The 26,568-nt window shown below is 53.7% G+C and overlaps 4 protein-coding genes across 8 annotated transcripts in view; 2 read left to right on the forward strand and 2 right to left on the reverse strand.

Moving 5' to 3' along the window:
- Plppr2 (phospholipid phosphatase related 2) overlaps nucleotides 1–1,832 on the reverse strand; it is an 8,552-nt gene extending 6,720 nt beyond the window's left edge. Inside the window, exon 1 of the mRNA XM_055601257.1 lies at nucleotides 383–1,832. The gene's annotated coding sequence lies outside the window, so the exon portion shown is untranslated. The remainder of the gene's footprint in view (nucleotides 1–382) is intronic.
- A 68-nt stretch (nucleotides 1,833–1,900) lies between these two features.
- On the reverse strand, nucleotides 1,901–9,209 carry Ccdc159 (coiled-coil domain containing 159). 4 transcript variants are annotated; one of them, XM_055601232.1, is made up of 13 exons: nucleotides 9,073–9,209; nucleotides 7,575–7,684; nucleotides 7,235–7,464; nucleotides 6,248–6,278; nucleotides 5,771–5,859; nucleotides 5,606–5,687; nucleotides 4,327–4,525; nucleotides 3,798–3,865; nucleotides 3,641–3,717; nucleotides 3,250–3,371; nucleotides 2,959–3,041; nucleotides 2,141–2,239; nucleotides 1,901–1,972 (listed from the first exon to the last, which is right to left on the reverse strand). In XM_055601232.1, the coding sequence occupies exons 1-13, from the start codon at nucleotides 9,081–9,083 to the stop codon at nucleotides 1,968–1,970; spliced, it is 1,206 nt and encodes a 401-aa protein (XP_055457207.1). In that variant the 5' UTR covers nucleotides 9,084–9,209; the 3' UTR covers nucleotides 1,901–1,967. The 4 variants fall into 4 exon arrangements, with proteins under 4 accessions (XP_055457207.1, XP_055457206.1, XP_055457208.1 ...); XM_055601231.1 differs by having other exon boundaries at nucleotides 6,248–6,281; XM_055601233.1 differs by having other exon boundaries at nucleotides 6,248–6,281; nucleotides 9,066–9,209.
- Nucleotides 9,210–9,268: 59 nt separating this feature from the next.
- On the forward strand, nucleotides 9,269–14,535 carry Tmem205 (transmembrane protein 205). The gene is given in 5 exon segments (XM_055601235.1): nucleotides 9,269–9,391; nucleotides 9,393–9,482; nucleotides 10,446–10,554; nucleotides 10,647–10,810; nucleotides 14,196–14,535. Coding segments are annotated over 5 exon segments (777 nt in total). The 5' UTR covers nucleotides 9,269–9,283; the 3' UTR covers nucleotides 14,502–14,535.
- A 2,747-nt stretch (nucleotides 14,536–17,282) lies between these two features.
- On the forward strand, nucleotides 17,283–26,353 carry Rab3d (RAB3D, member RAS oncogene family). Of its 2 annotated transcripts, XM_055601469.1 has the most exons (6): nucleotides 17,283–17,400; nucleotides 18,528–18,776; nucleotides 19,431–19,669; nucleotides 20,332–20,450; nucleotides 20,542–20,666; nucleotides 23,264–26,353. In XM_055601469.1, the coding sequence occupies exons 3-6, from the start codon at nucleotides 19,442–19,444 to the stop codon at nucleotides 23,449–23,451; spliced, it is 660 nt and encodes a 219-aa protein (XP_055457444.1). In that variant the 5' UTR covers nucleotides 17,283–17,400; nucleotides 18,528–18,776; nucleotides 19,431–19,441; the 3' UTR covers nucleotides 23,452–26,353. The 2 variants fall into 2 exon arrangements, with proteins under 2 accessions (XP_055457444.1, XP_055457445.1); XM_055601470.1 differs by lacking the exon at nucleotides 18,528–18,776.
- The last annotated feature ends 215 nt before the right edge of the window (nucleotides 26,354–26,568 follow it).

Here is a 26,568-nt window from a genome sequence, read left to right on the forward strand (position 1 = left end):
CACACACACACACACACACACACACACACACACACACACACACACACACATCTGCGGACACACCCGAACCCACCGAACCCATCACAGCCAGACAGCCACACAACCAGTTACACAATCAATCACACACTAACCTGGGGCAGCCACCCTCGCAGCACTGTGGCCAGGCTCTTGAGGCCCCGGGTGGGGGGTTGTCCCCTCCCCCATCCCCATCTAAAGCCCGAGATCGCCGCCGCCCCTCCCCCTAGCCATCCCCTTCCCCCCACCCCCTGCAATGGACCCGCAGGGAACGGATGGGAAGGACCCATGTCCCCGGTCTGGACCTGCGTATCCGGATCCAGCAGCCCCCGGGCTGGGAAGATGGGCGCCCACGCTCCTCCCTCACCCTGTCTAGGCCGCCGCCGCCTGAACCCTCGCTCCGTCTAGATGATCCCGGTGCCGCAGAACAGTCAGACAGACGGCTGGTCAGGCAGGCGGACAACGAGATGAAGTCTGGACCGCCGGGCTTGTCGCTGCGCGCAGACTCCGTGGCCAAGGCAGGGGTGGAGCCACAGAGCTCCTTATTTGCATAACCCAGAGGGGCGGGGGGCACAGGGCATCATTTGCATAACCCGAGAAGGGCGGGTCTACAGAACCAGGCAGGCGGGGCCACTTGGGGCCTTCATTTGCATAACACAGTGGGGCGGGAAATTGTTAGCACGTCACGCTGGAGCTATAGAACCGTCATTTGCATAACTCTACGAGACGGGGCAGGACTGGAAGAGACTGGAAGGGAAAAGAATGGAGATAGAGGAAGGGCTGGGTAGGATAGGCTGAGGGAAGAGGGGAGCTCAGCCTCTTCGAAGGACACCCCGCGGTACACCTCTCCCCCTTTGGGCATCGTGATCCAGAAAGGAAGATTCTAACTGGACAACCAGTTCTATTTTTGTGTTTGACACAGGGTCTCATGCAGCCCAAGCTGGTCTTCAGTCCTCTTTGTAGTCAAGGCTGGCCTTGAGCTCTGGATCCTCTTGCTTCCATCTCCTTGAGTGCTGCATTTTCAGGCCTGTTCCACCACATCAGGTTTGTAAGATCCTGGGCTTGGAACCCAAGGCTTCCTGCATGCTAGGCAAACACTGTCCTGATTTTGTGTTTTTAAAATTACACTTATTTGCTGGGCAGCAGTGGCACATGCCTTTAATCCCAGTGCTTGGGAGGCAGAGGCAGAAGCAGATCTCTGTATATCCAATGCCAGCCTGGTCTACAGATAGAGCTCCATGACAGCCAGGGCTAGAGAAACCCTGTCTTGAAAAATACTTTTTTTTTTTTTTTCATTTTAAAAATTTATTTATGTGTGAGTGTTCTATCTGCATGTATGCCTGCAGGCCAGAAGAAGGCATCGGATCCCAGCATGGTTGTGAGCCACCATGTGGTTGCTGGGAATTGAACTCAGAACCTCTGGAGGAACAGACAGTGCTCTCATCCGCTGAGCCATCTCTCCAGCCCCGAAAAAAAAATTTCTTTAAAATTACATTTATTGGGGTGTGTGCAATGTTTTATATGCATTTATAGGTTGGAGGACCCTGACATCAGACTCAGGTCTTTAGACTTGGTGGCAAATGCACCCACAGAGCCATTTAGCTGGTCCACTGTGTTTCTGAGAAAAAAAGTCTCCCGAAGCTCAGGCTGGTTTCATACTTGCTTTGTTAACTGTGAACTGGCATGCCTACTCCCACCTGCCTCCCAAGAGCTGGGATCATATGCTCAACTAACACACCCCTAAGTATTGTCTCACTGTCCTATCTAGACCCACATATCCTCAAAAGTGCTGAGGCTCTGAGCCCTCTGAGACACCCAGGAGTTATCTGGGGGTGGCGTGGGGAGGACCACAGACTCCTGAACCAGCAGATGCAAAAGTCCAGAGTGGAGGAAGGTCTCAGCTAGTTTATTTTCTCTCTGGAGGGGTCTTCAGGGCAAGCAGTCCCAGCTGCTCAAGCTGTGGGGAGAGAAGGTAGTCACAGTCTGGTTTGAACCAGGAGAACTCAGGGTTACCAGCCAGGGACCAGATAACCAGACAGAGGGTCAGCCTCGAGGCCTACACGGTGGGAATCGCAAGCAGGCTGGGCCAGATAAGGGATGGAGAAGGGTTGAGAAGGGTGTGTACCGGGAGCATAGGATCCAATCTTGCTGAAAGGTCTCTCCCAGTCAGAATCAGAGTCCCAGGAGGGCCACTGAGAACTCATGCACTGTTGTCCCTTGCGGCCTATGAGAGAGACATGCCATCCTGGCCCTTCAGATCCTGAACATGGCCCTCTAGCAACCTCAGAGTTTGGACTCTGCATCCCTTGAGATTTATGACCCAAAGTAATACCAAATTATATCAATGATCCTTTAAATGATCCCCTCAGGGGTCTGGAGAGGAGGCTCAGGGGTTAGAAGTACTGCTGGCTGCTCTCCCAGGACCCAGGTTCAATTCCTAGCACACAGCTGGTGGCTCCCAATACTCTGTTAACTCCAGTTTCAGAGGACCTGATGCCTTTTTCTGGACTCTGAAGCAGCACAATGCAGGTCGTGCACAGATACATGCAAAACACCCACAAACATAAGATAAATCTTAAAAACCAAAACAAACAAAAAACTCATAGAGCCAAAAACGGTAGCACACATCTGTAATCCCAGAAGCGGAGGCAGGAGGATCATTATTGGCTAAATAGTGAGTTTAAGTTAATCTGAGCTATGTGAGATTATATCTCAAAAATACCTCACAGATCCTAAATGTGATTTCGAGTGGCTCACGTAAGAAACGCCCAGGCTGGTCTTGCCCTTGAGGGCCTCTCTCATCTTCCCCCTAATTTCTGTGATTACAGGCCTTCAAAATCTCAGCCAGTCTCTCTCAGCTACCCAGCCCGGCCCTGGAACAAGACGCCAGCCTATCTGAGCCTCGGAAGTACCTCTGAAGGTAGGATCCCCCAGTACACTCACCACTGACGCTGGAGGCTCTGGGGCTGGTACCCATGGACAAGGCGAGACTGTCGATAGAGTTCTGCAGGCTGTGGACAGCAGACCTGTGGGGAGACAGAGACAGGGGCCCCAGGAGATGCTGCGGTCTCCAGGGTACCCCAGAATTCAAGCTAGTGCAGGGGAGGCTGCTGAGAGCGTGATTCCTAGGAGAAGTAGGAAGGTTAAGAACCAAGTGGCTTCCAGACACAGTGGGTGGAGAGGCGGCTTAGAGGAGGGTGAGGGGTCAGAGGTCACCCCGAAAGCTGGCCTCACCATATGTCTCTCAGCTCCTTCTGTAGCTCCTCCCTCCAGCAGCCACTGCCTTCTGCAGGCACCTCCTCACTCTCTGGCCATGGAGACGGCTCATACACCTGCTGTTTCATCTTGGTCAGCACCTGAGGTTCAGGAGGGGTGTTGGGGGAGCAAGAGATTAGATACACAAGTAATAACCATGGAAAAAAGTAATCGTGGAGTAGAACTTCTCTTCCAGGTTGTCCTGAAAGCATGGAGCCCTCAGTGAACCACCTCTCTGATCAGGGGGGTATTACACCCATAATACGGAGGGAGAGGCAAATCGAGGTCCAGAGAGACAAAGCGATAGGCCCATGATAGCACGGCATTAAGTGGCAGAGCTGGGATTTGTATTCTCGTTTTCTCCACTCACCTTGCGGCACTTCACCTGTGTTTTCTGCATCTTCTGGATATGCAAGAGGTTCTCTGAGATCTCATCCTCCTGGGCTTCTGTTGGGGGAGAGCGCTCAGCGAACCGGGGACTCAAAGGAGCCCCACCCCTTCCCGGCTGCGGGCCTCCAGGCACTCACGGAGCTTCTGATAGATGAAAGTCACCTCCTCCCGCACCAGCTCCAGTTCCTCCCACAGGAACTTCTTGCTAAGGGAAGAGAGGAGCCTAGACCCACATTCCTAGCCCATTCCCTAGGCCTCCGAGGCCTTCCCCTGTCCCCACCCCCACTACCTGACCCTCCGCCTACAGCCTCGGAATCAGTTCTCAGCCCGAGGCTCCACCCAGTCCCAGACTCCGCCCACAGCCCCAGACTTCGTCCTCTCACCTTCCAGTCTACTTTCTTCCTACCTGGATCTTCCTAGCCGTGTCATCTCCTCGTGATTTTCACTCTCCAGCCTCTCCGCCTCGCTCAGTCTTCTGAGCCCCTGCCTCCTCCCCAGCCCACCTTCAGCTTGCAGTCTCCCTAAAGCTTCTAGCCACTCGTCCCCTTTGAGCGTCCTGTTCCTAATGTCGTGTCCCCCAAATCTTCCACTCCCAGCTCCGTTTAATTCCTTCATTGGTGGCCCGCTTGCTTGAAAACTCCACACTGCCCTCCTGCCCACACCCACCTGTCCCGGATCTCCTGGGCCAACAGCTGCAGGCAGCGAGTGGTCCGGGCCTGTTGCAGCTCCTCACCTTCCTTCATTGTCTTCTGCAGCCCCTGCAGGCCCTGGGCCAGGGCCCCGTACAGCTCCTGCTGCCGACACTGCTCCTTGCTCCACTTACAGCTCCCCTTCTCTCCCTGGCGGCTCAGGGGCCTCACCGCTTCTGTAGAGGGAGCGGGACACGCTTGGTTTTATTTCTGTGTGGGGCGGGGGTCTTTCATGTATGTACACGTTCACGTGTTTGCATCTGTGTGTGCTCAGGTATACAGGCACACGGATGTGTGGAGGGGCAGGGAGGCCCAAGGTCAACACTGCATCTCATCCTCAATTCTTATCCACCTTATCTTTTGAGACAGGGTCTCTCCCTGACCCCGAAGCTCGCAGGTTAGGGTAGCCGGGCTGGCCAGAGAGCCCAGGATTCCTATCCCCACCCCGGCAGAGCTGGGATTAAAGGTGCCCCACTGAGTCCAGTTTGGGGTGTTTGTTTGTTTGTTTGTTTGTTTAAATCTGAGTTCTGTAGATGAATGGCAAGCATTTTAATAACAGAGCTATGTCCCCAGCCCTGGAACATTTTAACCTTTATTATTATTATTATTATATTTCGAGATGAGGTTTCTCTGGGTAGCCTTGGCTGTCCTGGACTCACTTTGTAGACCAGGCTGAACTCACAGAGATCCCCTGCCTCTGCTGGGATTAAAGGTGTAAGACGCCGGCCTGGCTGTGGCTTTTGTTTTGTTTTATGTTTTTGTTGTTTTGTTTTGTTTTTGTTTTGCCTGGTGCCCATGGAGGCCAGTAGAGGGTGTCCTATCCCCTGGAAGCATGAGGATTCATGGTTGTGAACCACCATGTGGGTGCAGGTGCTCTAAACTGACAGGCATCCTTCAGCTCCAGGGCCTTGTTTTTATCTTCTATCTTCCAGACAGAATCTCTAGCCTAGGCTGACTTTCAACTCCCTAATTAGATGATAACTTTGAACACTCCTCTTGCTTCTATCTCCCTAGCACTGGGATCACAGGCATGCATCACCTGGTCCAGTTATATTCCAGGCTGAAGCTGGAACCCAGGACTTCATTCATGCTAGGCAAGTGCTCTACCAATGGAAGCCCAGCCCCAAAAGTTGGGAAATGGATGTGGGCCTGAGTCTAGTTTGGACTGCAGCCTTCCCTGACCCTGTTTTGACCTTTGACCTCATTTTCACTCCCCCGAAATCTTACTCAGAGCTAGGCCTCCATCCAGTCCTTACCTTCAAGCTGCTGGATCTTGATCTGTTGTAGGCAGCTCTCCTTCTCCAGCATGGTCACAGAGTGGTTCAGGAACTCGAAAGCCTGGAGGGGCAAGAGGTGAGGCCCTGGAGTGGGAGGACGGTGCCAACAGGGGTGCAGAAGGTGGCGGGGGGGGGGGTGCTCACCTTAGTCTGAGCCTGCAGCTGGGACCTGAGAGAATCCAGTTCACACCGCAAGAGCTTCTGAGAGTCAGGAATAAGCATGTTGTTCTTAACTGTGGGCAGAGGCAGAGTGGGCCACAGCTGGGGTAGGATCAGGACAGAGATGGGGGGTCAGGGAAGGGGAAGCAGGTATAGAGCAGGGGACCCCCTTGAGGCATTTCATGACCACGGGCCTGGATACTGGAGAAGACCGTGTAAAGTGGGCCTGCGAGGTGGCTCTGTTGCTAACGGCACTTGCCAAGTCTAAAGACCTGAGTCTAATCCCAGGGACCCGCGGGATAGGAGAGAACCATCTCTGGCTAGTTGTCCTCTGACCTTCAAATGTATGCTCAGCATGCACACACACTGGCACGGGAGGTGAATGAATGAATGAATAAATAAATAAATAAATGACAGCCAAACGTCTTCCCTTCCCAGTCTCCCTGGGAAGAAGGCGCTCACCTTTTACTTTAGAAGAGCAGGGCTCCAGACACTTCTGGGCGAGAGGAGAGGAGAGTGATAATTTATTCCTGGATTGTTCGCCTTACCACAGCTCAGAGGGTAGGGCGGAGGTGGTTCTCCTGAGTTCTGGCTATCCCAAATCATGCAAAACTGTGTCCTGCCCCTACCCTCCTGGTGCTCATTTGCACATGCTCAGAAGTACACTTGTGTGCCTCATCTCACATCTGTGGGCCTCTGGATTGACCCCGAGAGGAAGCAGCTGCCAGGCTGGCCCTCATTTGACCTTTCTCCTTGGGAGCGCAGGACACCAGTGATGTGATGTCTATGGTGGACACCCCACCACGACCTGTGCTTGCTTGTACTGTTTTGTTTCAAGGCAGGGTTTCTTTGTGTAGTCCTGGCTGTCCTCAGACTTATTCTGTAGACCAGGCTGGCCTTGAACTCACAGAGATCTAGCTGTCCCTGCCTCCTGAGTGCTGGGATTAAAGGTAGCCGCCAGCACCACCCCAGCCACACGCTGTTGTCAAACACACTCGGCCATACACGCAACAGACGCACAATTTTAGACGCAAGTATGAGTCTCACACTCCCAATCAGACACCACAGAGATACAGAAACAACGAGCACCAAGCAAACAGCTCGCAAAGTCAGACGTCTCATGTGTGAAGAGAGAGCTCACTGCACTGCCCTTGCAGGGGACTGAAGTTTGGCTCCCAGCATCCAGGCTGGGTGGCCCACAACCACTTAAAACTCCAGCTCCAGGGGATCTGATGCCCTCTTCTGTCCTCCATAGACATCGTGCACTAATGTGCATACCCATATGTACACACATGTATATATATGAGGAGGTGTGTATACACACACACACACACACACACACACACACACATACATATATGGAGTGCAGGGGACCCTTCCCTGAACTCCACAGGGATACACACAGCAAGTGCATTCCTAGCTCAGTGAGGGTTCCCTAAGGGAGGCAACCTTGGCTGGGTTGTGACTCCTCTTCACAAGGTCTTGGTCATGACAACGCTCCTTGTACTGGTCTGAGTTGGGGCAGGCTGTACCCTCATGAGGCTGAGGTTCTGAGTCCCACTCCGCCGGCCAGCCCACACTCTTCCTCGCTGCCTGTTCAGAAGCAGTGCTCACACCCTCAGATTCCAAGCTCCTGGAGAAGTGGGTCATACAGTCCAAAGCCTTCTCTGAGGAGGACCCTAGGGGGAAGAAGCTTTCCTTCAGGGACAAGTGACAGCAGGCTTGCAGCGGCCAGCCCCTCCCAGCCCTCCGCCTGTCTACCGAGCCCTCCAAGAACACCGGTACTTGCCCTGCTCCTGCTCGTTGTCAGGCCAACATGTGACAGACAGTGAGGGATGTAGGCAGAAGTGAGATACACAGTAGTCAGGGTCTCGGGGTAGGCCGGCCAAAAGAGGGTCACTGCAGACAGGGGGATGGGAAGGGCTCTGAGTCCCTAAGTCCCAATCCTTTCATTTTTAGTTGTTTATTATTTTGAGACAGAGTCTCATGTAGCCCAGGCTGGCCTCCAATTCATTACGTAGCCAAGGATGACCTTGAACTCCTGATCCTCCAGCTTTTACCTCCCTAGGGCTAGGATGAGAGGTGTGTGTCACCACATCCGGTTTGTACAGAGGGATGGAAACCAGCTGCAAGCTGGGAACATGCTCCACCAACTGAGAACCAGCCCCAGCCTCCTAACCCTCTGCAAGTATCCCCAAAGAGACCCCTCAGAGATGGTGCTGCCCAGGAGTCTTCTCAGTGCTGGCAGAAGCGGGAGCCAGATGAGAGATCAGTCCAAACACAGAGGTGGGGCTGGGTTATGAGAACCAGGCATTAAGGACTGGAAGGGCCGGACAGAGGGCTCCCTGAGTGAAGGACTTGCTGCCGAGCCCGACGACATGAATTGGGTCCCCAGGAACCAAGTTAAAAGTGGGCGGAGAGAACCAACTCCACACATGTGTGCCATGACATGTGCACACTTAAGACATACCTCATGCACACATAAGAACAAATAAAGTTTTATCTTAACAAGGGAACTCATGAAGCAGTGCCACGCCTGGGAGCTGGGATTCAGCGCTCCGGAGGCAGCCGCAGCCAGGTCCCCAGGGGCTGGAGGCCAGGCTGCTTCAGAGTTGGTGGTTCAGCTGCTGCTCTTCCACAGTACCCAGCACCTATGTGGCGGCTCACAGCCTTCTGTAACTCCAGTCCCACAGGGTCTGATGCCCTCTTCTGACCTCTGCGGGCACCGGGCATGAAAGCAGCGCACAGTCATACATACAGGCAAAACATGAATATGCATAAAACAAAATCCTAAAATCTGAAACAACAACAACAAAACCACATAAAGGGCAGGGTGTGGGGGTTCACCCCTTTTAATCCCAAGCACTCAGGGGATCCCTGAATTTCAGGCCAGCCTGGTCTATACAGCTAGTTCCAGACCAACCAGGGCTACACAGTGAGAATCTGTTTGGGGAAAAAAAAATCATATCCACTTTATTAGGCCGTCCTGATTACACAGACTTAGTCCACTACTCGGTAAAGGAGAATTTGTTCTAGGATGTTACCTGAGGACCACAGATGCCCTGGAAGATTACAGGGGGAAAGGAGACAGTCATTTCAGAGCTCCACCACAGGGAGATCACCAACCGTGCCTGCCCTCCCACAACCTCGATTCAATCTTCTGACATCCCCTTCTCCGGAGATTGCCCCTACCGAGGGGGCGTGACCATCGCTATTAGCCCCGCCCCTCGATCTGTCAATCTCCGCCAGTCTCTCGACCCCCTTTTCCAACCCTACCTACCACATACCACCTGTTCATGCTCTCCCATCAAGGACCTCGAAGCCAGACCCCAGCTGTGACGCGAAGTTCTGATGCCCTGAGGACACCATCACTGGAAAACACAAGAGAGGCCGAAGGTGGAGTCACAGAGAAGGGCGTGGTCTTCCCCTAAGCCACACCCGCGCACGCCCCTGCAGGAACGGAGCTCATTGGCTCCTGGGCATCTTCGGTGTGACTGGATGAAGTTCGGAGAGGCGGGACGGCAAGATGATTTCTGCAAGCCAACTGAGCAATCCCTAAGTGGGCGAGCCCAGAGGAGCTAGATCTGTGATCCTATTGGCTTCGGCTGTCTGGGAGGTGGGGCGAGGCCTGCGGGGCGGAAGAAAACCTGGGAGGTCTCAGGCGAGCGCGAGCCGCACAGGAGGTGCCCGGCTTCGGGTTCGTGGTCCTGACGCCTGACCTCGGGTGCTCCAACGGTGGGGTCAGAGGGGGGTCGCGGGGGTGCTTTGGAATGTCCCTGGTATATCTCTGGTTTACGGATGAGGGCTCTTGGCAGTCTGCAGAGCCAGGGTAATCCCTGAAGACCTAGGAATCCGAACTTAACCTGCTGGGACACAGGCTTTTGGGGTTCTATAAGGTGCAATGGATATTGGGGTCTAAAGGGGGGGGCCTGAGATCTTTTTGCTCTAGAAATTGGTTTGTTTGTTTTTGAGACAAGGCCTCGTATATCTCAGGTTGGCCTTCAACTCCTGACCCTTCTGTCTGTACTTCAGTGCTGGAATGAGGGCTGTCTTTGCAGAACTGGACATGGAACTCAGGGCCTCCTGCACGTGAGGCAGGCAGGTGCTATGCCCGCTGAGTCACTACCCCGGCTGGAGCCTGAGAAGATGTTTATTTGTTTATTTTGAGATAGTCTCGCTGGCTCTCAGGCTGTCCTCTAACTCAGTGATTTTCCTGCATCTTCCTGTACGTTGGGATTACACTGGGCCAGTCTCTGTTTTTAAATGCTTTTTGGAATGGAGGAGTCTCTTTCTAGCCTTGAGCTAGGAAAGTGGCAATCCCCCTGTCCCAGTTTTCCAAGTGCTGGGGATTTACAGGTAGGAGCCTCCACACCGGGCTGAGATTATTTTTTTTATGATATTGCTCTTAACTGTTGTTTTGCAAGTATGTTTACGGGATGTGAGGCCCACACCAACCAAGTCCCCAACCTCAAAGCCACAATTCCAGCCCCGAGGCTGAGCCTGTCCAGAGGCTGCTTTAGTCTTCCAACTGCTGTTTCCAGACTGTTTTCTCAAATCTTTGCACCAGTGTGAGGCTGGCCCTAAGCACTCTGCACCAGGGCCTCCGAGCTAGGGGGCAAAGGTTGAAGGTTAAGCTGAGTCACTGCTGCCTCCTCCCCAGGGACACAGGATGGAGAAAGGTGAGGATCCAGGAAGCCTGATTAAAGTGGTCCACTTGCTGGTCTTGTCTGGTGCCTGGGGCATGCAGATGTGGGTGACCTTTGCCTCAGGTAGGGACCCTCCTGCCTGTTGTTAGGGTGAGCCCTGAATGGGGGGCATTTGAAAGTGTCCTAACCGGTGTTTGTGGCCCTCCGTCTCCCAGGCTTCCTGCTTTTCCGGAGCCTGCCTCGGCACACCTTTGGGCTCGTGCAGGGCACCCTCTTCCCGATCTACTTTCACGTCTCCTTGGGGTGTGCCTTCGTCAACCTCTGCATCTTGGCTCCACAGAGAGCCTGGATCCACCTCACGCTTTGGGAAATCAGTCAGGTATGAGACTTGAGGATCACACTTCTGAAGATTTGTCCCCAAGACTCCAGTGAGCACTTACGGAGACTTCGTGTTAGGTGTGTGTGTGTGTGTGTGTGTGTGTGTGTGTGTGTGTGTGTGTTTGGATGTGTACAAACACGTGCACATGTACACAGTCAGGTGTAGAGACCAGGGGTCGATGTCAGGCATCCTCCTCAAACGCACACATATATTGTGTTCATGTACATTGGTGTTCTGCCTGTGTGTGTGTGTGTGTGTGTGTGTGTGTGTGTGTGTGTGTGAGTGTGTCAGACTCCCTGGAACTGGAGTTACAGACAGTTGTTAGCTGCCGTGTGGGTGCTGGGAATTGAACCCCCGGTCTTTTGGAAGAGCAGCCAGTGCTCTTAACCACTGAGCCCCCTCTCCAGCCCCCCATATATCGGGGGCTTATTTATTTATTTTTGTTCTTTTGAGACAGGGTCTCTCTATACAGCCCTGGCTGTTCTGAAACTATATAGACCAGGCTGGCCTCAGACTCACCTGCCTCTCTGCCTGCCAACTGCTGGGATTAAAGGCGTGCACCACCTCACCTGGCTTATTTATTTTTTTGGTGACAGGTCTCTCATTGGACCTGAAGCTCACCGATTTGGTCAGACAAGCTGACTGCCAATCTCCCGGGATCCTTTTCTCTTTGTCTCCCCAGCAGTGAGATGACTCACTCAGTGACACTGAGCCACCATGCTGGCTTTTTGACATGGGTGTCGAGGGATTGAACTCCGGTCCTCGTGCCTGCATAGCAAACCCTTTACTGACTACATCTTCCCTTATTTGGTGCTGTTTTTCATAGTGCAGGGGGAGAGACCTAGGGCCTTGCACACGCATGGCGTGCGCTCCACAGGCATGTCTTCCTGGCCTACATGGATAGTCCTGTCCTGTCATTGTTTTGAGACAGGGTCTTTGTGGAAGATGAGTTTGAACTTCTGATCCTCCTGCCTCCTGAAGTCACAGGCATGTTCTACCACACCTAGTTTTAGGAAGTGTTGGAAATCAAGCCCAAGGCTCCGCGTATGCCAGACAGGTACCCTACCAACTCAGCTACCCTCCAGTGAAACATTTTTTATAAGATTTATTTTTGTTATTTTCTTTGAAACGGGGTTTCTTTATGTATCCTTGGCTGTCACTCAGAGATCAGCCTGCCTCTGCCTCCCCAGTGCTGGGACCAAAGGCGTGCGCCGCCATTGCTTGGCTTTTATCATCTTCATTCAAGTCTGCGTGTAGGCGTGTGTATACATGTGTCGGTGCCCTCAGAGGCCAGAGGTAACAACCCCCCTAGAACTGTAGTTACAGGCAGCTGTGAGCTGCCCAAAGTGGGTGCTAGCAACTGAACTCACTCCTCTGCAAGAGCAGTATGCTGCCTTAACTGCTGAGCCATCTCTGCATCCCCCAAGGTATAGCTCAGGCTAGCCCAAACGTGTGATTCTCCTGCCTCCACCTCAGGATGTCCTACTGCTCCGTGTCCCCACAGCCAGATCGAGGGACAAAGACACGGCCTCTTATTCCCGGTGGAGACACAGCTGGTCACTGGGTGTCCTTGAACGGTTGCTCAGGTGCCCCCAGCAGTCCCCTCTGTCCAGCCTTATCTTCCCTGTTGGCTCCTATTTCCTCTCTGCCCAATAGCTGGGCCCCTGCCAAACTGCAGTGACTCAGCTGAGTGGAGGTGCCGACCTCAGTTCTCGGCTTAAAAACCAGACAGACTGGGAATTTAGGTTTTCCCTCTTCCACCTACAAATCCCCTCAGCCACATGTAGAGAGCAATCTTTTCGGCTCAGATTTCCCCTCCCTTCCCTCCCTCTGCTCTTCAAGTTTTCAGAAGTGGGCAGGTGAGGCCTCGCAGGTGTTTCAAGAGGAATCTCTCAGCCCAGTGTGGTGGTGCGTATGTGTGCGTACACACACACATGCACAGGCACACGCATACACACACACACACACACATACCTGTCACCCCAGGATGTGGGAGGATGAGCCAAGGAGATTGCACAAGTTCTGGGCTAGCCTGGGCCACATAGCAAGACTGTATCAAACAAAAACAAGCCAGGTATAGTGGTTAGGACCTTTAGTCCCAGCATTCTTGAGGCAAAGAAAGAAGAATTTGTGAGTTCAAGGCCTGCCTGTTCTACATATGGCCAAGGTTAGTTACATAGGGAATTTGACACCAGCCCGAGCTACAGAGATGCTGTCTAACATGCTTCCTCCAAAAGAATAATCTTAGAGATCAGAGAGGGATACCCGGGTAACGGTATTCCCCAGGTGTCTAATTCATTTCCTGTTGGCCTAGTATCAGCTCCTTGGGTCTGAGGTAGGACCACAGAAGACATGGGCTTGTGTTCGGCTGTGTGCTTTTGGGCAGGGAGAATGAAGGAACAGCTAGTGCTCTCTGTCTTGATTTCGGGGAGAGAGGATGGGCAAGCCTGTCATTCCAGCTGTTTGGGAAGCCTGAGCTGGAGGATTGCCAGCGTATGTATGGCCAGTCTTGGCTGTATAGTGCCATCTGCTCCAGCGCAGGCAACGTAGTGAGACCTTGTCTCCAAGTGAAAGGAGAGGAGGCTGGGGGATGACTTGGGCAGAACGCCTGCTGTTCAGACACGAGGACCTGAGCTGGAATCCCCAGGAGCCATTCAAGCATCAGACACAGAGGTGTTACCCTACGCGGGGAGGGGTGGGCGTCAGCCTGGCTGAGTGAGGGAGTTCCGGGATCAGGGAGAGCCGCTCTCAAAAACTCAGGGGGATGGTTTAGCAAGCAGAGGCTCTTGCCAAGCCTGATGACAGTCTGAGTTGGATCCCTGAGGGTCTCCACGGTAGAAGAGACATGATTCCCTCCAGTTGTACTCCAGTCTGCACATACACGCTATATGGCATCACACACACACACACACACACACACACACACACACACACACACACACGTCGACTCAATAAATTGAGGAGGAGGTTGAAAGCCCAAACAAAGGCGGCTTCTGGCCTCCACAAAAACACACACACACACACACATGCGCATATATGAACAAGTACATATACCACATATGCACAGAAGTGAAAAGAGGGCTGGGTATATAGCTCCGTGGTAGGATACTTACGTTGCGACTGAGACCCGAGAATGAATTCTCATTAAAACAAAAAATACAAGTTTTGTTTTGAAGAAGAGGTTTTGGTGTTTGGGGAGCTGTAGGAGAGCAGAGGGTGTCCTGGGGCCCAGGGAGCAGAAGAGAAAACTGTGGGTGGGTACTTTCTCAAGGCCGGCTGTTTGCAGAGAGTTCTCTAGGCTGTGAGGAGGCAGGCACCTGCTCTCCTAGGCCCCTCCCGCCAGCCCTTCAGGCCCCTCACCTTGCCTTCCTGTCGCTATCCTCAGCTCGCCCTACTGCTCCTGAGCCTCACGCTGGCCACCATCAATGCCCGCTGGCTGGAGCCCCGCACCACTGCCGTCATGTGGGCCCTGCAGACCGTGGAGAAAGAGCGAGGCCTGGGGTCAGAGGTGCCCGGCAGACACCAGGGTCCCGACCCCTACCGCCAGCTTCGGGAGAAGGACCCCAAGTACAGTGCTCTCCGCCAGAAATTTTTCCACTACCACGGCCTGTCTTCCCTCTGCAACCTGGGCTGCCTGCTGAGCAATGGGTTCTGCCTTGCTAGTCTTGCCCTGGGACTCAAGAGCCTCTAACACAGGCCCTTGTGGCAATAAATGCTTCTTTGGAGATGGTTGTGATCATTTTTTCCACCCCAGGAGAGGCCAGATGTGTGTGTGTGTACATGTATGGATGGATGTGCATGCTACTATGGCACTCAGCCAAAGGTTCCCCTTTCCTGGGGCATGACAGATGGGAGTGTGAGCTATTGCAGTGATGACCATTTACTGAGTTCCTGCCGAATGCCTGGCTTGGTTCTAACCACTGCCCTTACTATGTGTTGCTATGGCAACAGCCGAGTCCCGTCTCAGGCACAGTCCTGTTTCTTATCCTACCGACACAGCGGGAAGGGGCATCAGCTTTGGCTGATGAGACGTGAGCAGAAGTGGCGTGTCTTTACCGGAAGTGTTTACCGGACAGAGCGGGCTTCATCTCTCCTTAGTTTGCAGCATCCTTCCTGACACAGGAACCTAGGTGAATGATCTGGACTATGCGGCTGCTTGTTTCTGAGAATGACTCGGCTATTCCTAACTAACGCACTCCTGCACAATTCATGTATGGGCATCTGGGAGAGTAGAGAAGTTTTGGTTGCTGTGTGTGTGTGTGTCTGTGTTTTGAGGCAGGGTCTCTAGCTCAGGCTGACCTGGAATTCTGTGGCCCAAGTTGACCTGAAACTCATGACAATCCTCCTGCCTCCGCCTTTCATGTGCTAAGATTACAGATGTGAGCCACCACAGCAATCTCTGTATTTTTGTTTTGTGACAGGTCCTTAATACGTAGCCAGTCTGACTTGAAACCTGCTATGTGACCCAGGCCAGCCTCAGATTCATGGCTGTCCTCCTGCCTCAGCTTCCCAAGTATAGGTGCACTCCATCTCACCTGTGCATGTGTGTGTCTGTATGTGCACTCCCAGGCACACAAGTGCTCGTGAGCGCGCACATCCCCCCCCACGCCCCTTTTGAGGTCTCATATAGCCAGGCTGGTCTTGAATTTCCTACTTACCTGAGAATGACCTTGAACTCCTGATCCTCTGCCTTCCTCTATCTCCCAAAGGCTAGGGTTACACGTGTAAGCCACCATGACTAGATATGTTTGGTTTCTTTTTCTTTCTTTCTTTTCTTTCTTTCTTTCTTTCTTTCTCTCTCTCTCTCTCTCTCTCTCTCTCTTTCTTTCTTTCTTTCTTTCTTTCTTTTTTTAAGAATTTATTTATTATTTATACAGTATTCTTCCTGAGTGTGAGCCAGAAGGCCAGAAGAGGGCAGCAGATCTCACTACGGATGGTTATGAGCCACCATGTGGTTGCCTGCCGGGAGTTGAATTCAGGACCTTTGGAAGAACAGCCAGTGCTCTTAACCTCTGAGCCATCTCTCCAGCCCCTGTTTGGTTTCTTTTACATTTGTTTATTTAGTGTGTGTGTGTGTGTGTGTGTGTGTGTGTGTGTGTAGGTTCAGAAGACAACTTGTGGGAATTGGTCCTTCTACCACTGTCAGTCCCTGGGATCAAATCCACCCTGTTGGCCCCTGCAGCCTTATCAGGCTTACTGACAAGTACCTTTCCCACTCATCCATTTTGACGGCCCCTCTCTATGATTTTGAGTTCCAAATATTGCTGTGTGGCCTCGGGCAAATATCTGCCTTTCTTTGATCCTCACTTTCCTTATTTCTAAAGCACGTTTTATTCCCAAGAGCCCTTAAGAGTACTGAGCAATGGAGTCCAGCACCCTTTAGGGCCAGGCGCTTAGAACCCTCCCACGTTGGACAGGCAGTGTGCCTGAACATTCATGAAGCCCCCAATGCTGAACAGCAAATGGCCTGGGAGGGCAGAGTGCTTGCTTATTTCAGAAACCTTGGCCTCCTTCCCCGGGCATGGTTTTGCATGCCTCGACCTTTGAGGCAAGCGGCTACCCAATGAGACCTTGTCTCAAAAAATAAAAACAAACAATATATATATGAAAATGTTTTTAGATGTAAAACTTTTAGTTTACATGAGTGTTTTGCCTGCCTTTGTGTCTGCACCACGAGGGTTCTTGCTGCTTGATGCGGTCAGGATCCTGGTTATGGGTAGTTGTGAGCCACCGTGAGGGTGCTGAGACTCAAACCCAGATCCTAGGCAAGAACGGGTGCTTCTAGCCGCCGAGCCATGTCTCTAGCCTCCTCCCAACCCCAAATAATTAAAAAACAAAAACAAAACATGGTTACACAAATCTTGTTAAGAACCACGCGGCAGAGAGGTTAAATATGTCGCAGTCCTAGAAAGGGGAGGTGGGATTGGAGCTCAGCTGCCGAAGTGCTCCTGATGCCCACAGAGGCTATAGTGGGACTTAAAGCCGCTTTCCGCTCCTCTGGGCTCCAGCTCCTTCTCCTGTCAAGCCCACCCCCAGACACCCTCCCCACCCCGTCTCTTACGCCCGCCCACCGCGTGCTCAACCGACGGGCTCTCGACCTCTCCCTCTACGGCGAGGCTCCACCTTCGGGGACAGCCCTTCCACATATATGCCCCGCCCAGTGCTCAGCCTGGCCCCTCGCTGGACTCCGGTCCCATCTCCCCTCCCTCCCGGGGCCCTCCACCACTAGGCCCCACCCCCACGACCCCCGCCCACCCCCTCACCCCTTGGGGTAGTCCTGCCCCAACCCCGCCTGCAAGGCCTCGCCCGCTCCGCTGGGACTCCTGCGGCGCCCGGGTCCCGACAGGCCCCGCCCACTCCTGGCGCCCCGCCCGCAGGACCACGCCCACCTCCGACGCCGACTCTCAGGACGGCCCCGCCCCTCCTAGCCTCACCCGCGCCTCGCTGCGGCCTCGCCCTCCGCCTGGGCGGAGCCGGCGCTGGATCCGGGTGTCGGTGCTGGCGGCCGCAGCTGCGGGGCGGGGGTCGCGGCCGAGTGGGGACCGCAGCGACTTCGTGGGCGGATCCTTGTGTGCGAGGCGGGACCCGAGGTGAGCCCAGGAGCGGGCGCGCCGGCCAGCCCGCCGGTTCGCGCGTGCGCTATGACAGGGTTGAGCAGGGGTCCGCGCGAGACTGGGTCCCGCACCCCAGTCGGCGCTCCTGGCTCCTCTGGGTTCCCCGCCCCCGGCTGGTTCCGCGAGCGGTGGCGGGGTGGGCCAGGAGCCCAGCCGCGGGCGAGCGAGGGTGCCATATGGTGATGGGGGAGGCACCTGCTGGTGCAGTGACAGCTCGGATGCCAGCCTTGAGGGCTGGGGACCCCTAGACGGCCCTGAAGAGGGGCGGTGGTGGGGCGGGGGCCAGCCTGGAGGCCCTGCCCGAGGACGCGTTGCGGTCCCTCCTCAAACCCGTTCTCCCGGAACACAGGGTGGGGTTGGCTGCGTTCTCCTTGGAAATGCACGGGGCAGAGAAACAGAAAACACCGAAAGCCGTTGAGAAATAGTTTTGCTTGGGCTTCAGAGAGCGACTCTAGACAGCTGGAGAAGCTGAACCCAGGGGAGCTTGGAAGGGCAGCCTAGATTAGGATGAAGAAGCATGCTGGGGCGTGGGCAGATAGGAACAGCAGGCCATGGGGTGGTGGGATTTGTGATCATTGAGTGGTTGGGATAGTTCCCTTGGATTTGATGACGTCCATTCCTGTCTGTGTGGGCCATGGCTTGGGTGAGTCAGCTTTGGCCAAGAGGGAGCCAGGCCCGGCCCCTTTGACAAATAAAACGGCAGGTACCCACTTGGGAGCCGTTCTGGACCTTTTAAACCATGCTGTGTTTGTAGAAATTCCCCTTACCCTTGGGGAGAGGGACAGACACAGGGTTAAGTGGACTTGGAGGAGAGAGGACAGGCACCCCAGTGGCAGGCACCAGCTAAAGTCAACACCCAGGCCCTGATGGAGGGTGCTCTGTCTAGCTGGCAATCACCCCTCCTCCAGCTCACACCTGGCCATACCAGCTGCTTTCGCTGGGCAAAGTCCAGCCTGCAGCCCGTGCGACTTCCTCACAAACACCCCCCCCCCCCAAATGGCCCTGAATTTTCACCTGTTACCTGGCTTCTGCGCCTCAAGGCAGGAGATGAGAACCTTTCACTATAAAGGCTCACTTTTGCTTTTTTTTTTTTTTGGAGGCAGGTTCTTAACGTAGCCCAGTTTGATACCAAACCTCCAGGGTAGCACAGGACAAGCCTGAAGTCCTGATGCTTCTGTCTCTGCTCCCTGGCGCTGGAGTTGCAGGTGTGCATAGCACACCAGGTTTACTGAGTGCTGGGGCTGGAACCTCAAGGTGAGCAGGCTCTCCTGAGTCATCCCAGCCCTCAGCTTCACCTTGGTGAACCGATTAAGCAGCGGCCACAGCCCTTCCACAGCGGCTCCCCTGAAAAGGTGAGTGTTTGTGTTGTGCACAGCTGTGTCTCTTCAGAGGCCAGCGCTGGTGTGGAGAAGGGCTCAGCAGAACATAACAACAATCGCTAAGAAGAGCCTAGCGATGCACACCTGTAAGCCCAGCTCCAGAGGCAGGGACCAGAAGTGTTGAGGTCCTCCTCCACCACAGAGAGCGCTTGAGGCTAGCCTGAGCAGCAGGAAACCTTCTCTAAAAGAATGAAACAGAAGAGGAGGAGGAGTTGTGGGGTGATGGCTCAGCTGTTAAGAGCAGCTCTTTCAGAGGACCTGGCTTAGATTCTTAGAGCCCAGGTCAGGCAGACCGCCTGTAACCACAGCCCCAAGGTACAGCTACATACCTGTCAACCCCGTACACTTGGCTGTAGAGGCAGGAGCGGGAGACCAGACTAGGTTCTACAGTGAGACCTTGCCTCTTAAATAAATAGATAGAGAAACAAACAAACACATAAAACTAGGTCTAGGGATGGTTTTGCAGGACAAGGCAGTTGCTGCCCAGCCTGATGACCTGAGTGTAATCCCAGATCCACATGTTGGAAGAACCAATTCCTGAGCCCAAATAGGCCCACAGGCTCGGTTGTTGGCACCTAACCCTTTCAAGATTCCCCTTTCACATCGGGACGTCTCTCCTCCGAGCAGATCCCACCAGGATGGCATCCGCTAGCGAGCCCCCTGCCAGCCCGAGGGATGCTGCCGACCAGAACTTTGACTACATGTTCAAACTGCTCTTGATCGGAAACAGCAGTGTAGGCAAGACGTCCTTCCTGTTCCGCTACGCGGACGACTCCTTCACCCCTGCCTTCGTGAGCACAGTGGGCATCGACTTCAAGGTCAAGACAGTCTATCGACATGACAAGAGGATCAAGCTGCAGATCTGGGTGGGCTGAGGAGCCGTGCAGGGAACCGGGAGGGCAGTGGAGAAGGAAGAGTTCCCAGCAGAGATAGGGCAGCTTGGGGCAGGAAGGTGTCTTTCAGCCCTGAGGTAAATCCAGCAGGGTGAGGGAACATCCCTGCCCTGGGTGGCCTGTGGAGGGACAAGGTGGACAGAAGGTGCCTGTTGGAAGCAGTGATGGCTGGTGAGGGAGAAGCTGGGGACCATCTCGGGGATTCCCACGGAGGCTGCCTGGTTCAGAGCCACATCCTGCTCGCAGCCCAGCTGTTGATATCATCGTGGCGACAAGGGGGCTAGGGTGGCAGATGGAGATGGTGGCCTCAGGCCACTAGTACACTGGTTCTTGGAAACGAGGTTAGGGAGGCTCAGAAATGGGAGGCAGCCCTGCTCACTGGCGCCCGCCCAGGGCAGAGCTCAGTCAGTGAACGGAGTTCTCAGCTTGGGAACTGGTGCGTGCCTATAGTGTCTCACATTAGGCTGGGATTGAGGGCAGGACCATGGCTCCCCATTACATGGGGCCTGGGAAGGTAACACCACTCTTCTCCCATTAGACTTGGTTCACTAGAGTAGACCTGTGTCCCTCTCAGGGTCCTGCAGAGTCAGGTGGGGAGCAGGCGGCCCCTGGCTGACTCATTGCTGTTTGCCCAGGATACAGCGGGCCAGGAGCGCTACCGGACCATCACCACGGCCTACTACCGAGGAGCCATGGGCTTCCTGCTCATGTATGACATCGCCAACCAGGAGTCCTTCACCGCCGTGCAGGACTGGTGAGTACTGACCGGCGACTGACATGCCGTAGGCCTCTGTTCTGCCCCTTCCCCATCTCTAACCTCCCTCGCCATGTCTACAACTCCACAGGGCTACACAGATAAAAACCTATTCCTGGGACAATGCCCAGGTGATCCTTGTGGGGAACAAGTCCGATTTGGAGGACGAGCGGGTGGTGCCTGCTGAGGACGGCCGGAGGCTCGCTGATGATCTCGGTTAGTGCCGAACCAAGGCCACAGGTCGTGTCTCCCAGCTCCAAACCCTCATCCTCACCCTTAAACCCCATTCCCACAGTGGTTAAAAGAGGGTCTCGTGTGGGGAGAAAGAAAAACACCCATGTGATAGGGCTGGAGAGATGGCTTGTGGGTGAGTAAGATGCTCTTGTTGTGCAGGCATGAGGCTCTGAGTTCGAGTCCCCTGCACCCACATAAAAGGCCAGACACGACCACACCTGTATACATAGAATACACCCTCCCCTTCATGCCTGCAACTCCAGCACCGTGGGCTGTCTGCACATGAAGCAGGCACTCTACCACCGAGCAACACTACCACCGTAGGCTTTACATTTTTTAGTTTTGGGGACAGTCTATGTCGCCGAGGCTGAACTTTGAACCCAAGATCCTTCTGTCTTAACTTCCCAAGTTGCTGGAACTGCAGGCTCCCCTTTTCATGCAGGGCACTGATTTGTTGTAGGGACTGAGTTTTCATTCTGTGGGCAAGACTCTGCAACCCACATTTACCTGTAAAGATTCAAGCCTAGCCGCGGTCACAGCTAAATCCTAAAGCATGCCTAAATGTTGCAGGAACTTGCAGCAGAATTTCCATGAGCTGAAGGTTAGCCTCCCATGGAGAATAGACACTCTTAAATAGACAAGGGCTGGAGAGATGGCTCAGCAGTTAAGAGTACTTTCTGGCATCAGTCGTGGTGGTGCATGCCTTTAATCCCAACACTCAGGAGGCAGAGGTAATCGGATTTCTGTGAGTTTGAGACCAGCCTGGTCTACAAGTGAGTTCCAGGAAACCTTGCCTCAAACAAACAAACAAACAAAGGGTTGGAGAGATGGCTCAGAGGTTAAGAGCACCAGATTCCTTCCAGAGGTCCCGAGTTCAGTTCCCAGCAACCACATGACCATCTAGGGTGAGATCTGATGCATGGTGATGCACACATGCATGTCTTCTGGCATGCATGTGTACATGCAGGCAGAATACTGTACAAATGCATCTTTTTTTTTAAGTTTAAAAAGAAAACCAAAAAAAGATTTTTATTTATTTATTTGACTTTTATGTCCCTTTAAAATTATTTATTGCGAAGTGTGTGCCGCAGTGCACATGTGGAGGTCAGAGGACAACCTCAGGAGTAGGTTTTTGCCTTCCACTGTGTGCCCCAGGGCTTGACCTCAGGTCAGTCAGGCTTGAACAGCATGCGCTTTTGCAGGCTGAGCTCTCACTGATTCTCTCCCTTGCCTGGACTCAGTGCCGGGAATCAAACCCAGGGCCTTATGCATGTTGCCTATTGCACTTGAATTTTTTCTTTTGATAGAGGGTCTAAGTTTGTAGCTCAGGCTGACTCTGAAATCAGCAGCCTTCCTGCTTGGCCTCTCCAGTGCAGGGATTACGGGTGTGCAACCATGCCCTAATTTTATTAGGTTCGTGTGTGCATGCACATACACGTGCAGACAGGAGGATGTTGGGTGTCACCCTTTCTCTGAGACTCCATAAGGGGCCTAGGCTGGCTGGCCAGCAAGATCTATCAGCCTCCACTTCCGCAGGCCTGGGATTGCAAGCATGTGAAGGAGAGTGGGGGAGGGGACTGGGATCTGAACCCAGGTCCTCATTCTTACAGGGCAAGCACTTTTCCATCTGGCCATCATCTTCGTAGCCCCGATTACACTATTTTAAATTACACTGTATTTTTATTTACCTTTTTTTTTAGGGATTGGGGGCCAGGTTTAGAGACACGGTTTCTCTGTGTAGCCCTGGCTGTCTTTGAACTCTGTAGACTAGGCGGGGTTTGAACTCACAGAGATCTGCCTGCCTCAGCCTCCCGAGGGCTGGGATTAAAAGCGTGCATCGCTTTGCACGTGTCTGCACCACGTCTGCTCGTGTCTGCCTGCCTCAGCCTCCCGAGGGCTTCAGAGGTCAGAGGGGAGTCAGATCCCCTGAAGCTGGAGTTATAGGCAGTTGTGAGCTGCCATGTGGGTGCTGGGAATTGAACCCAGGTCCTCTGGAAGAACAGCCAGTGCTCTTAAGCACTGAGCCATCTCTCTAGTCCTGCTATTTAGTGTCTGTGTATGACACACGCCCATGTACATGCACACACCTGTGGAGGTCTGTCCTTGGGTCTTGTAGATTCAAACCATCAGACCTGGCAACAAGCACCTTTACCACCGAGTCGTCTCTCTGTCTCCTGAAGACACTTGGCTAGGCACAATGGCATAGCCTGTAATCGCTGCACTCTGATAGCTGAGGCAGGAGGCTTGCTGAGTTGGAGGCTGCATGAATTATTTCAACATTGCTACTCAGTGAGACTTTGCCTCAGGACTTCAGAAAGGTCAAAGGAGGCTGGAACGGACCCTAGAATCTACACTCGAACCATCAGACATGGCAGTATACACTTGCCATCCCAAGGGGCTCATGGGCTAGCCTGATGACTTAAGTCACTGAGAGATCTTGTGTCAGACACATGCACCCCCCCACAGCAGGTCAGGCAGGAGAGAGCTCAGAGTACAGGTACGAACTGTTGTACCCTCGAGGTCCAGCCCCTTGGGACCCACACGAGTGTGGCAACTCTCCGCACCTTCTGCCCACCCAGGCTTTGAGTTCTTTGAGGCCAGCGCCAAGGAGAGTATCAACGTGAAGCAGGTGTTCGAGCGCCTGGTGGACATCATCTGTGAGAAGATGAATGAGTCCCTGGAACCCAGCACCAGCCCAGGCAGCAACGGAAAAGGCCCGACCCCTGGGGATACCCCACCCCCCCAGCCTAGCAGCTGCGGCTGTTAAGTGTGGCCCTTGACCTCCCCACACCCGGCCCCTCCTGCCTCTTCAAGGCCTGCAGCCGAGGTGGGAGCTTTGGGGGCCATCTCCAAGCTCAGGACACTTCCGTCCGGTCCCCTTCCGCCTCCTCTGGTACAGCTTCACCTCCACTTCTCTCCAGGCCCATATGCTCAGACAGTCCTGGTCAGAGCCCACAAACGCCAGGGCTCTGCTCAGCACTGTCTGAGGGGCTGGGACACCCCACACAGGTGCCTTTCGTGGGTGATGGAGGGGCCACTCTGTGCCTTCCGCCTCAGAACCATTTCCCATGTGTGTGGTCCACTGAAGAATGTCACCGGTGTGGGTGGCTATCCAGCTCAGGCCCGGCAGCCTCTATAGCTCAGGTCCACCCGCTTGGCCTTAAAACTTGCCTGTGAACTGACGGCCAGCCAAGGTGGCAGGTCTGCCGTGTCCACTCTCTGGTTCCCAGGCATCTACCAGAAAGCCTGATTTCTGGCTATACAAGGGCCAGAGTCAGAGCACCCTGGCGCTGGAGTCTCTCCGAAGTGCCTTCCAAGCTTCCCCTGAATCCGCATCACCTAGCATGGGTCAGTCAATCCACTCCCAGAATTAAATGTAGAACATTCCAGGCCCTACCCCAGGATAGGAGTTGCCCTTAGCAATTGAGCTTTCTGTCAGTTCACCTCACAGCCAGGGGACCGAGCTACCCGCCCAGGCCCCCATCTGTCTGCCTGGTGGTGTTTTAAGCAAGAGCTTTACAAATCTCACATCCTGTGTGGAGAAGGAAGTGGAGAAACCAGCTCGCAGAGGGTGTGTCCTTGCTGCTTAGTTTCTGGCAGCAGGATTTGGGTTTCTCCATCTGAGGACTCCTGTGTAGACCTGGTGTCTATATCATCTCATCATCAGTGGGCCCGGGGACACTGGGGTTCGGGGAGAAGACAGGGAGGAGGCGCCAGTGGGCAACCCAGTGTTTCTGCTTGTACCTCGTGGGAGCAACCGGCCCTCCAGTGAATTGGGGAAGAGCTGCAGGTTGTGACTGACGTCTCTGCAAAGCTTGGGACTTAGCTCCTAGGATTCTCTCCAGCTAGGAGGTCCTTCCTACTCAGCAACCAAACTCTGACACCTCATGATTCCGATGATACCAGATGATCAGTATCCACCCAGAGGTGAACCACAGTGTCTGGGTCAGGGTCAAATGCATTTCTCACCTGCCAGTGGCTGTCCTTGGGGTGTCAGGGTGAAGCTGTGTTTGTACAAAGTGGGTGAAGGGGAGTGGGTAAGTCATGTTAGCAAAGTGAGGGAGTCTGCGCACTTGGAGGAGAGTCAGTTTGTTGTTTTTTAATGTTGCTTTATCATTAAATTGTCCAAACAGCTGAAATTAAGATTCAACAAGCTCCTGGGTATGGTGGCACACACTTTTGACCCCAGCGCCGGGCAGGGTCTCTTGAGTTAGAGGCCAGTCTGGTTTACAGCCTTCCAGGACAGCTGAGTTCCACACAGAAACCCTGTCTCAAAACAACAACAAATAATCCGGCAGTGTCTGGAGCTAGCTCTGTTGCTGGTGTTGCCCTGGTGTGTTGCAGAGGGTCCTGGGTTGAAATCCCGGAAACAGGGATTTCACAGAAACTATGCGTGTGGCTCAGGGATGTCATCCTAGCAGAGGCAGGAGGATCAGGAGTTTGGGGTCACCTCTGATGACTATCCAGGGGGTTTGAGGCCAGCCTGGACCTATGAGACTGTCTCATACATGAAAAGAAAAGCCTGTCAAAGATTGTCTTGAGCGGTCCATTGTTCCTGAGCTAGTTTCCTGCATAGTGGTGAGCAGCCAGTTCCTAGCCAAGGCTGTTCCTGTCATTTCCCATCCTCAAAATCACCTCTCACTGGCTCTTGGACTTGGTCTCCGCTTCCTGTTGACATAAGAGGCTCCCCTGGTAGCAACTACCAGGAAACTACCTTGCGGTTTTCTTACAAGTGGGCATTTGGCTGGCGGGACGGCTCGTCTTGAGTCACTTGCCACCGAGCCTGATGACCCGAGTTAGATCCTGGGATCCAGGAGGTGGTAGAAGAGAACTGATCCCTTCGAGTCACCCTCTGACCTCCACATGTGTCTTGGTGAGCTTGGGTGCACACAGTCAACGTAAGAAAACAAGAACTTTTTTTTTTTAATTGAACAATGCGCAAACTCCATTTCTTCCTCCAGTTAAGGGTGATTTGAACTTCTTCCAGGAGTTTTTTTTTTTTTTTATTATTATTATTATTCTAAGGATGGGTGATGTGGGGTCACTGGCAAACAGAGGCTGCCTTCTGTACAGATGGCCAAGGGGGGTGGGAGCCTGTTGAAACTCTGCTGAAGCCCTGGGGAGCACCTCTGTGCTGCAGGAGAATGCTGGGGGGGGGGGCGCCCAGCCTCTGGCATTTTATCCCTTATCCCCCATGGCCTCCCAGGGAGCAAAGACCACGACTGCAGTGGTCTGATGGTCTGGGACTTTTAGGTTTGGGTTTTGGTTCTTCTTGTTCCTCATGTTTGTGGGTCTCATGTCATAGCCCAGGCTGGCCTGGAACTCACAGAGATCCACCTGCCTCTGCCTCCCCAGTGCTGGGATTAGAGGTGTGCGCCCGGCTGACTTTCCTTTCTGCTACGTGGTGGGATGCTAGGCCACACCACCATACCCTGTTGGACGCAGAGCTGGGGACGGAGCCCAGGACTTCCTGCATGCAAAGCAGGCACTCTGCCAACTGGGCTATTTCCAAGGGGTGATTCTGCTCCTGGCTCTCCTGTGGCAATTCTGAAACAGTACCAAACAACTCTGGTCTGGCTGTCCCTGTCCTCCAAAGTTGATGCCCAGTCCAGAAAAAAAAAAAGTGTACTTTTTCCAATGTGACAATAAAGGCAGCCACTTTGTCTGTGTGTATTTTGCAAAAGTTCACTGCAGAGCCAATGGTTGGCTGTGGTGTGAGTGCCCTCACCAGGGCTGTGGCTGATTCTAGCCAGGCCCCAACCACTGGGTCTAGAAAGTTTTGCTTTGATACAGCCAGGCCCCAACCACTGGGTCTAGAAAGTTTTGCTTTGATACCCAACCCTAACCCTAACCCTAACCCTAACCCTAACCCTAACCCTAACCC

Source organism: Psammomys obesus, unplaced genomic scaffold, assembly GCF_907164565.1.
Source record: "Psammomys obesus unplaced genomic scaffold, mPsaObe1.curated_primary_1811, whole genome shotgun sequence".
NCBI lineage: Eukaryota > Metazoa > Chordata > Mammalia > Rodentia > Muridae > Psammomys > Psammomys obesus.

What these genes read in the sequence shown, in the direction of transcription:
- Rab3d (XM_055601469.1), top strand. Translation starts at nt 19,442, where the DNA reads ATGGCATCCGCTAGCGAGCCCCCTGCCAGCCCGAGGGATGCTGCCGAC. An exon ending in GGATCAAGCTGCAGATCTGG is followed by an intron (nt 19,670 to 20,331) that starts GTGGGCTGAGGA and finishes CTGTTTGCCCAG; the next exon opens with GATACAGCGGGCCAGGAGCG. An exon ending in GAGGCTCGCTGATGATCTCG is followed by an intron (nt 20,667 to 23,263) that starts GTTAGTGCCGAA and finishes CTGCCCACCCAG; the next exon opens with GCTTTGAGTTCTTTGAGGCC.
- Ccdc159 (XM_055601231.1), bottom strand. An exon ending in CAAGATCCAGCAGCTTGAAG is followed by an intron (nt 4,526 to 5,605) that starts GTAAGGACTGGA and finishes CTCCCTCTACAG; the next exon opens with AAGCGGTGAGGCCCCTGAGC. An exon ending in CAGAGCCTCCAGCGTCAGTG is followed by an intron (nt 2,240 to 2,958) that starts GTGAGTGTACTG and finishes TCTCTCTCATAG; the next exon opens with GCCGCAAGGGACAACAGTGC.